An 11,715-nucleotide genomic window follows, 5' to 3' on the forward strand; every position below is an offset into this window, starting at 1 on the left:
GAGGCACCTATAAAGTTAAATGACTTTGTTTTGACCTTGGAAAGGCAATCAGAATCAGTTTTGTTCACGGATCCCGGCTGGCAGAAAAATACACATAATATAATATCTATTATACTAAGCGGGAGTTGTTTTTTTGTATTCGTTTTTTTTTTTTTTTTTTGGGGGGGGGTGATTTTTTTTTTTGCAAATTGGCGAAATAGATTAGAAAAATATCACCAGTGTTCGCTTGACTTGTACTGTGTGAGACTTGCTCCTTCAGTAACACAATGCCGATTCTCTCATAAATATTGTGGGGCACTAAAGATGTCCGACTCCTTTTCTACAAGCGTAATGAAATATGTCGACCACTACTCAATACATTGACTTGCTGATTTGATGAATTTGTGTGTCACTCAGGCATGCAGCTTCACCTTTGACTCGGACGGTCTGTAATCAGGTTAGTCTGTAAGGTACGCCGTGACGGGGCGCCCTCAAACATCGGCCAACCCCTAAGAGAGAGAGGCCGGTGAGGGCGAAACGTCACGACGTATCTTACAGTCTATAATCAGGTAAACTACTCAGTGTACGATGTTCATTCCATTAGGAAGACTTCAGTAATTACGAAGGGGCGAGGGATTTAGGGTATGTCTGAGCTGTAAAATGTGACCCTCCCCCTACTCCTTTTTCTAAACTCTGACCCCCCCCCCCCCCCCATCTCAAAATGACAAATTCACTGATAGATGGATGGAAATTATGTGGACAGATTAAAGTATCTGTAACGTTTGATGATTGTTTCAGTATTTTGTTCTGTGTATCAACTACCGTTTTTAGTTTCTTGTTCTACTCCATAACTGTCTATCTGTCTGTCTGTCTGTCTGTCTGTCTGTGTCTGTGTGTCTGTGTGTGTATGGATGTATTCGCATTATCATTACCGCCAATTTCACCCAACATCGCCAAAACATGTAGTGTGCGTCACAAAATTAATGTATTGTTTATCTTTTTTTTCATACATTTAGAAGATAAAAGATAAAAACAAAATTTCAGACACCCCGACGTCCTACAAATAAAAATCAAATTACAAGTAATTGCTATGTGATACTCTTTTCCATTAAAATAGACTAATAAAATAAAATGTTATATTTTTCAAATTTTTCCAGACTCCTAATGATTTCAGTGATAACAACGTGATTAATTAATTGTTGCAGTTATTTTAGTTACCAAAGAGTTGGTATGTCTGAAGAGTTTATACTCTTCTAACAATATCATATGAATATATTGTAACCTCGATGAAAGCATTTGTCACCATGTAATATGGGAAATCTGAAGGTTGGGCTTGCCTAGCTGGTATATGCGACTTATCCAATATTTACTATGTGTCAACATTTCAGTAAATGCAATAGCCCAGTATGTCGCAATTTTGAACTTGCAAACCCGCCATGTTGAATGTTGCATCATGGGAAATGTGATAATAAATACTAATCAATTAGTATTGTAAACAATATTCATATATTGTTTGTAACCACAAATAATCAATTCATAGTTACCCTGCTGACCATTGTGGGGGAGTTATTTAATCGATAGCTCCAGATTAGATATTACGATAACCACAGATAATCCCATAGTCCTTTGCGTCTGAGCATGCTCAGTCTGGATTGCAAGTTCCCTATTCTCCACGTGACACAAACTAGCAAAAATAGTGTTCATGTTTTTTTGGGTTTTTAGTTATGGCCATTTCCTTTTAATAAATAAATAGTGGGTACGTTTTATTGATTAGGGTCCAATGTAAAATTAAGAAAGTATCCGCTCATGTAAACATTTTTGTGATTATCTTTCGAAAACATCCACCCATATCTAAGTACGTGTATTTTTTGTCTAAAAATACAACTGTTACAGAAAGTGGATAATCATATTATGGGTTGCCAACCTGCATATGCAGTCCTCGCCAATCGTTCAGTTCGTGCGTATTGTTGAGAGTCACATTATCATCGAACTGAATGGCTAAGACAAAACGTTGCCTGATCGAGGATGGATGCGGGCAGCTTAGCTTATCATCACGTATGTAAATTTGCATGAGCCTACACGCACTTCTTATTAGGTTGTATCGCCAATCACGTGATGTGTATTAGATACACCCAGTCATTCACCGAAAAGATCCCCAAGCTAGAATGAACCACACTAGACAAGTAAGAAACACAGATCGAGTGTGACGCGACGGTGAGGTCAACCGTATAAACCTGATCATGGCGATGGAACAGAGATACATGAGTTCTGAAAGAACCCGTGGTTATAGCGATGCAGTATACGCTATCGTCATAACAATTTTGGTAAGTGTTACTATATTGAATCACATGAATTGTCAGTGAAAATTGGATAATATTATGTATTCGCTATCAAATGACTGAATTCATACAATGTGTGAAACCTTACGTAATCCAGTTAAAAGCCACCCGCTTATTTATTTATCGAGTACTTTGATATTGTAACCTCACCTATCTACAGTCAAACCACGTAAATTCAGAGGTACGGACGAGACCACAATATCTGCAATAACCCATGTCGCTGAAGACGAAATTTAAGATTGATGTACTATATTGTTTACACACCAAATAAACTTCAAGTTCAAACCACTTGGAGAGTTTACACGATCGAGTAATAATATTTGATACAATATTAATATAATTATTAAAAGTTAATGTGTGTACTTCTAATTACTGTATTTTATATTTAATATTTACAGTACTATATACAGTTTAAAAAATGACAATCGTGGTTTGCAAGAATGACTGGAATTGAATATCAAACTCAAGTGTCTCGAAGTGGCAACTTGTTCCACATACAGTCATAATTGGTGGCTCATATTTGCAGAGTGATTTTCCTCACTGTTATCAGTGTTATCTCCCTCACCACACCTCAAATATAAACATTACAACAAAACGTTAACATAACTGCCATCTATCTGTTCAGTAGTGTAGTGTGGCTGTAAGCAATACATAGATGCATAACTTACCTCCGGAATACTGGCACCGTGATATAGAGCTAGAATTGCCATTGTACAATCGATAATTTTAGAATAATATCTAAAAACAGGGCTTTTACGAGTGTCACGTTGCGTGAAAGGAAGACGGTTGACAGATGCATCAATATAATTTAAAGCCACAACTGAACTGACAACATCGCTATTTGCCAACTTTTCCTCGTACAAAGAATTTCCATTATCGTGTCAAAATATCGTGTTTGACAGGTCTGGCAACCCCTGGCAACACATGTTGGGACATTTCAAACAAAACAACAATTTACTCATGATCTACACACTGCATATTCACTCAATCAACTATTTATCAGGAAATAAACTAGTATCACCTTGAATTTAAGGATAATTCATTTGTAGAGATATTCAACCTTTTGAATAGTCAGGGCCATCGTTTTTACACAGCGATCTATTAAGCGCATGAATATTTCTAGCGATGCATTCAATTTAACCGGAACGGTAAAGTCGTCCCAGTAGGTATTTTATGAATGCTATGTTCATTAAGTGTTATGACATTCCAGTATTTCCATCATAGAGAGCTGATGTTGAGATGTATCCCGGGATGTGGTAATTTTGGTTACTGGATGTCGTAGCTATGGTCACTAATAATATGATGAATCGAAAGGGATTCTTGGTCGCTCAGGAGAGGGTTTTTTTTTTTGAAATTCTTTATTTTTTCTCATTAATTTTATTTCAGAAAATGTCATTTATCGCATATGTTTCGTAAGCAATGCGGTTACTGTAAATTCCGCACAGTCACAGCACATGAAAAAAGACAATAATTTTAAAATGGCAAATAAAGAATTTTAAAAAGGATTAAATTCGATTAAATATAATATTCCGGCTGTAGATTCGTCTCTTTCTCGACAAACCTTTCGTACAAGGGGATTTCTAATCTGTAAGATACAAGACATTCGTACCACGCTATCAGCCAGTACACATCAGTGGTTTAAGAAGCCTGATAGTCCTGAACACAGTGGGTTGAACAACACGACGTATCTTACAGTCTAGGGCATTTCACCAATGTCACTCAACCCTTTATAAGCTTATTACAGAGATGAATAAACAATTTTGATAACATAAAATAAACTGCTATGCAACAAACGGCGAGACGCTACTATTGCTGAATTCTAGAAGGCTAAGTCCTATATTTAGGGAAATTAAAGTTAAGGGTATAAACTACCCTGAACAATAACAGCGTTCTTAACTCGTATACGTATAGAAATCGTAAACATTTTATTCTGTATATAGAGTGTCAATAACAGCGATCCAAATATAAATTATCATATGCTATTACTAAGACTGTCCACAGTGCTCTTAACTGACGTTTTCCGTTAATAGATGAAAGTAATGTCCAATATATCGCAGCCAAAGTGACTGTATATCATCGGAAAGAGAAAGAATGAATGGACGTGCGTTGTAATAGGAAGTAGTTACTACAAAAATAGAAAGCGTATAGCATTTCAATTGGGCGGCATAATGTTTTTTATACACTTTTTTGCTACAAATTACACAAAATGCAGGCACTGATAGCGTGCATGCACATGGAATGATTCATTTTATCTCATTGTGAACACAAACAAACAGTTCTGTGTTTGAATTTTCCTTGTGTCATATCCGAGTGATGTTGATTTTTTTCACAGTGAGATACAATGTATCATTTTATATGTTTGCGCAATATCATTGTCTGTGTTTGTTTTGTAATCTGAGACGTTGTGTGAGACCTAGAAAGCATCGTGCCGCGTATGCCTAATTGAAACTCAGAGTCTATAGTAACTCTGATTTGGTAGTAGCCCTCGGGCAGGCGTTGCTTCTCTGACATACATGGGCCAAATTTGATACAACACATTGTGTATGGTTACTACATCACACAGTAAATTTTATATGTCTTGCATTTACCACACTTCATTCCCTACGGTCTTAAAAAAATGACACCCTTTGCATACAATATAGACACACTCCAGTTCAAGACACTTGGGACTTTGATTTACAGAAACGTTAGCCAAAAGGTTAGATAACTTTCAGTGGCATCATCTGTCATTTGGATTTTTATTAGGTGTATAGTAGCCCATGAGCCTCCATCCTCTTAACGTGAAGGTGTAGTCATCCATGCAACAATCTCATTCTACAAGGTGTCATTGACCCCGACTTTTCACACCTTGGATAAAATTTGAACCACAAATTTGTCCCAATCGACCAAGCTATATAACTGGGCACCTGGTAGGACAAAGGATTGCGTTACTTTGTGACAAATTTAATCATATTATTGCAAACGCCTTTATTGATTGTATTTTCCCAAGAGGAATTGATTAAATTATAAACGGCCGTTGTTCCATTATAGGTCCGTACTAAGGGTAATGATTGCACAGTGCTATATGATCATGACATCCATTCTAGAGGGCGCTGTATTAATATTTAAGGTCTATTACTAGCCAACGTTTACATATGATCCAGTTGAGAATGTAAAGTATATATTATCAGGGCTTGACTTTAAAAATATTCGATTTTCAATTTTCACAGTCAAGGTGTCATGGTCAATGTTTTACTGAACCAAATGACTTTAACCTTTGAACCTACGAAGGCTTCCAAATAATGTCACGTGATGTTACTTGAATATATGTACGAGATAATGATGTAGAAATGTATTAGTTCTATTGAAAATGTTCAACTGAAATTGTACAAATATCACACATTGAAACTCAAAACCTTCTGGAATATTCTTGATTAGGCAAAGAAAATATTTCTGGTCAGGACATTTTGTCTAAAAAGGTGTGACGATGCATTTTTTTAATTGTCAAAGTTGCCACTCAATCTACCATTTATGGCAGTTACTGTAACAGTTCTTTTTATTTAGTTCTTTAGAGCAAATGTACGTGTATGTGGGGCAGATATGCCATTTGCTTGTTCACGATTGGCTCTGCAGTTGTCTTCACTGAAGCCGCAATTAATGTAGGGAGGGTTATTTTTTCTGTTTTCACTCGGATCTCCAGGGTTGGACAAACACGTAAAAAATAAGATCGATGCGGGCTATTTAAGAGATGTGTGCGATGAAGAGAAACAATTCCGTGTTTAAGGTGTTGGCTTTATTGCTTTATTTTCACGGTGTGGTGTTTTGTACACATTAATTGTTTATACTAATAACGTCGGTATCTACTGAAAACCTGATTACCTTATCAATTATTAATCAAATCATTTCGTTGAAATGGACGACAGTGATGGTATCTATAATATATTTCATATCTCAGATTTTCTTTCAAATATTAGTTTAAGTGAAATTTACCCAATACCAATATTACCATGTCTTGGGATGTGATGACATTTACATTCGATTTAAACCTGTATTGACGTCTTGCTTTCTTGTTAATACCGCAGGGGATTTCGGAGCTTTTTGTTGCGTTTATTCTCTCCCCACCAGAATTACAATGTATCATACTGTAACATTCGACGCAGTAGTCTATTTATCAGAAGCATAGTCATTTGATATTAGGTTGTTGTTGTTGTTGTTGTTGTTGTTGTTGTTGTTGTTGTTGTTGTTGTTGTTGTTGTTATCGATGGTGACGAGGGCGGTGGCGGTGGCGACGACGACGACGACAACGACGACGACAACAACGACAACAACGACGACGACGACAACGACGACGACGACGACGATGATGATGATGATGATGATAATGATGATGATGAGGAGGAGGAGGAGGAGGAGGAGGAGGAGATGATGATAATGACGACGACGATGATGATGATGATTTTGATGGTCCCATTTGTCATTAACACTTCCGTCTCTTGTAAATTACAGATAGTGCCGATTTCTGACCAGGTATCGGACTTTGATGACTCTAAGGTGAGATACACTGATAAATTAGCATATCACCATTATCAATTATTAATCATGACATATAACCAATGTCACGTATCCATGACAACTCACTGAACTGATCATAATTACACATTGTTGTATTAACATTAACAACTTCAACAGTTTCCCAAATGACCATAAAATTGGATTAAATTTCAACAATCAGCTGCCCACTTGTTAACAATAACCGTGTTCAACAAAACGAGCGATACTGTTTTGTACCATACACACTAATTAGCTAAATGTAATTGCGCGCATTAATTAATTCTAACAAAAGAATGTCGTGTACTATTCAACCTAAGTTATTACATTAATTATATTTTCCTGACCTGACACGTTGACATTTCCTTTTTATGTTCACAATTTACAATAATATGAACTGACAGATCCAATTATATTATATTACATTGTATTGTGCCGCTAGACAATGCTGTAGGCATGCATCAACGACGACCATGTACGAGCCCGAATGTCCCGCTTCTCTTTTCTCGTTAATAGAATCCAGCTCTGCAAACTAATGATTAGAAATGCTATTAGAACGTATCAAAAGCGCGCATTCATCTAGTTCATGCATTACTTGTAGTGAAAATAAACACAATTGATAAATATATATTTAGTCTCAAAAAATCTCAATTCAAAAGGATTTATAATGTTTACTGCATTTACAAAACACAGAATATGTAAAATGTATAAACTACTGTTTTAGATACATAAAGGAACTTCAAAGTTGATAACATCTGTCAATGAAATCTAGTACTCGCGATGTATATCAAAAAAGGTCAAATTGGGGTATCATATCACAAACTCATTATGAAATTGGTGTTAGAGAGTGGATTGTAAGCTGATTCATATCTGTGCTCAGAGCAAAAAAAAAATTCAAAGAGATCTCGTGTAAACATCATGATGTGACAAGCCAGTGCATTTGACAAATAAGGTCAACAGTACGATACAGGACTGTTGTCGCTAGTTCCCCTTCAGTGATCACTTAAGAAGAGTGATTGTAATTCCCGTTACCTGTAAATATAGAATGTTATCACCTTGGCGAAAATAACATTTAATTATTCGAATTTTTTGGTAGACATGTGCTAACAACCTCGGAACCAATAACGTGATTGTGATTATGGAAAGGGGGGGGGGGCAAGGGAGTATGTTCGTAATCCGTAGTTGCTAATGTAAAATAGAGACAGCAAAACCAATACGTCACACAAATATAATCATCGACGAATTCGCTAATTCGCCATTACAAGTAGCATTTCCCTATACACACGTAAAAGGAAAGGTATCAAAAATTTATATCGAGCGACATGCCAACGAGTATTTTATGTTGTAAAACTAAGAAATGGCGTTGTTTTATACATTAGTCGTAAATTGAGTTTGTACGAGTAAGTGGAGACTCTTATTACTCTGTTATTTGTTAGTTATGCTTTTTATTTTCTTCCTAAAATTGCACTGTGTCACTATTTGCCAACCCCCATTGATAGTCCGAATGCGAGTCGACATATTTCCAAGGAAGACTTTTAAGCATAAGCGAACGTGATAAGAGTATATAATAGCAACGTCACTGTGTGTGCATCATGAAAAATACGTTGCCATGACAATTTGTAGTCGAATAATTTGTCTATACACAATTAAATGGCAAACTCAACTCATACTGTATATTCAGTCATCAACTACTAGCACACATCAAACGAACCAAAATTCCCTGAAAATAGACATTCATGGCGGCATTGAACTTGCTATTGCATACGTCCAACTGGGTTTCCCTGATATATTTTCTTTTAAAAAAATATATGTATGTACAAGGAATTATCTATTAGTACATGAAATGTTTAATCAATATATATATAAAATATAGTTATCAATTTCAAAATGCTGTCAGATAACATCATCAGCTAGTAATTCTTAGAATTCATTCTTCTTACAGTCGGTGTTGCAAAACGTGTGGGATCAGGCACTTTCCATTGGCATTTACGCTCTGGCAGCCCTCTTTATTTATTCAGAATGGGAGGAGCATGTTTGGTGAGTGTACGTTTGGTGACGTATAGAGACTATGACATCACACATGACACCATGTACATAGGCCATTGATCTTCTTTTAAATATGATATTGCCATAGTGTATGAAAAGCTTTCGGCTATTGTGCATCAGAAATTAAACTCGAGATGTCGTATCATTCTAAGTCAGATTAATAGTCTTACTGCGCTATATATTGGCATTTCAATGTAAATGAGATAACGACTAAAATGTCATTAATCATCATCATTTGGGTTTCACTTTTTTCATGTAGGACTTTTCAATCGATTGCTAGGGTGGGCGATGCCTTACTGCTGTGTAATATTGTAAGTTATATTGTATTGAGAGAGAGAGAGAGAGAGAGAGAGAGAGAGAGAGAGAGAGAGAGAGAGAGAGAGAGAGAGAGAGAGAGAGAGAGAGAGAGAGAGATTCTGTCTGTCTGTCTGTCTGTCTGTATGTGTGTATGTATGTATGTATGTATGTATGTATGTATGTATGTATGTATGTACGTACGTACGTACGTACGTACGTACGTATGTCTGTGTGTGTATGTATGTATGTATGTGTATGTATGTATGTATGTATGTATGTATGTATGTATGTATGTATGTAGTAGTAGTAGTAGTAGTAAAGGTTGTTTATTATAGTGACATGTGATATACATTTTACAAATTGGCAATAACAATAACAGAAAGCAAACACATCACCCAGCCCACCAGGCTTATTAGTCACTACAAAACTGAATTGCTCGTATAAAGCACTTAAAAATAAGGGGTGCAAAGAGGACAGTCATAACAAGTAAAGAAAAGTAACATACTACATTGTTATATAAAGATGATTATGTATGTATGTGTGTATACAGTTGTTGTTGTTGTTGTTGTTGTTGTTGTTGTTGTTGTTGTTGTTGTTGCTGTTGAGTAGTTTATTGAGTATTGAATAGGGAAGTAAAGTTGACATGATATGTAAATATCGCTGTCTTTACTCACCATAATTCAAAATATCACAATTTATCTCTCTATACGTTTTCTTTCAGCTAATGCTTCTACCGATCACATTCCTACCGTACACTGTAGGTATTTCTTTTACATTTGGTACCATAGTTTCATATTTCACATGTGCACACCTCAGCAAGTACAGAAAGTTATAGATAGCATCACTGGTTGATAAGAATATAATTCATGAACTTAGATACAGCTCCTGGAGCATTGTGTAAAAAGCATGAATGAGAAATCGTTACTTCACCATAAAATTGACGACATCCACAACCGATTGAGATGTTTTCCTGCAATAAAGTCAATGCAAATGTCCACACTTTTGTCCTATACATACTAGTAATTGTAAGTTTCTGGACAAGTGCAGTTACAATCATACAATTACACACGTTTTCCAAAAATTGACACGGAACGATGCTTTGTTTTTGCTTCATGCCCTGAGACTATACAGGATATCTAGCTGTATTCTATAAACTACAAATATTAATATGAGCAGACGATCGAAGTCAGGAGCCTCACTTTCATCGATAACGTCACTTCCGCTGTATCTGTGCACGGCTCCAGATATTTCCTCTGGTTGAAATAACAAAACTGACTGACTCCCTGTTCAGCAATACATTCATACATGATTTATCTCCTCGTATTCGACAGATTACGGTGTTGTCGGAGCACATTGAAGATCCATTTGCTATCTTCCTGTTCTCTGTTTGTGTATTAATTATCAGTGTTATGGAGGTAAGGAACTTAACGCCTTCTATTCAACAACAGACCACTATAGTGGCATAAGATTCAACATATTCAGATACTGGTCCATACATCTGCTCTGGCGTATTACACCTATGTACACCATATCTTTACTTTTTACAGTCCAGAAATCACAAGAATCTTGATTTTAATTTACATATACATGTTCTTAATACTTATATATATTATAATTTTTTTGGAAGTTGACAGAAAATCTTGTATACCCTCTTTATAACAAATTCTCTTATAGTGAACATCCTGTTTAGTAAACGCCCTTCTAAGTCGTGTATCTAAATTTAGTTGAAACAGGATCCATGCATCACTAGCAAATAATTTGTTATAAAGAAAACAGTGAGTTCGAAATGCGGATGTACAGTGTATATTCAAAAAATTTGGAGAAATAAGGCATTTGACAAATCGACTATAATCTCCTTGGCTCTATCATGTTTTCATAAAGGCGATTTTCTCTTTCAGTTATTGGTCATTCTGGTGGGATACCATGTTTCAGGCATTGGCTCTGATGACGCAGGGGAATATAAAAGTACAGTAAGTATTTGTTGTTGTTGCTGTTGTTGTTGTTGTTGTTGTTGTTGTTGTTGTTGTTGTTGTTGTCTACTATATAGCATGCAAGTTTTATGTGGAGTAGGCTATAGTGCAGTGTATATAATTATGTATATATTTGTAACGAATTCAATTGAGTTACAAGGAAAGAAGGCTGATATCTCGTCTTTGGTTTACGCATCTCATATCTACATATACATCCCTGGATGAGTATTGTTGTATCTTTCACAAACTTCAGATTGTAGTGGACAATGTCAGTATATCCATACCGAAATGTAATCATACTACATTAAATAAAGACTAAAGACTATAGAAGATGAAAAATTATATTAAAACTTTGTATTTTCAGAAACACTTAAGAGGGGTACTGATGTTCAAAGACTGTTTAAAGATGATTCTATCTGTCCTGGCTGCTGCCATCTGCACTGTGTCTGTTTATGTGGTAGGTACTGTCACCTTAAATTGCCACACTGTATTTAAGTGGCCATATGGATGGTGATTCGCTATTTATTTTGGATTTTTAATTTACAAAATAATTTTAT

The 11,715-nt window shown here is 35.9% G+C and overlaps 1 protein-coding gene across 1 annotated transcript in view; it reads left to right on the forward strand.

Annotated features, from left to right (window-relative positions):
* The first annotated feature begins 2,219 nt into the window (after nt 1-2,219).
* Nucleotides 2,220-11,715, forward strand: part of LOC144452072 (endosomal/lysosomal proton channel TMEM175-like) — a 17,498-nt gene continuing 8,002 nt past the window's right edge. Inside the window, exons 1-8 of the mRNA XM_078143083.1 lie at nt 2,220-2,303; nt 6,804-6,848; nt 8,788-8,882; nt 9,151-9,202; nt 9,910-9,945; nt 10,520-10,603; nt 11,087-11,158; nt 11,523-11,615. Of these exons, the coding sequence (XP_077999209.1) occupies nt 2,220-2,303; nt 6,804-6,848; nt 8,788-8,882; nt 9,151-9,202; nt 9,910-9,945; nt 10,520-10,603; nt 11,087-11,158; nt 11,523-11,615 (561 nt within the window). The remainder of the gene's footprint in view (nt 2,304-6,803; nt 6,849-8,787; nt 8,883-9,150; nt 9,203-9,909; nt 9,946-10,519; nt 10,604-11,086; nt 11,159-11,522; nt 11,616-11,715) is intronic.

The sequence above is a fragment of the Glandiceps talaboti genome, chromosome 22, assembly GCF_964340395.1.
Source record: "Glandiceps talaboti chromosome 22, keGlaTala1.1, whole genome shotgun sequence".
Taxonomy (NCBI): Eukaryota; Metazoa; Hemichordata; class Enteropneusta; family Spengelidae; genus Glandiceps; species Glandiceps talaboti.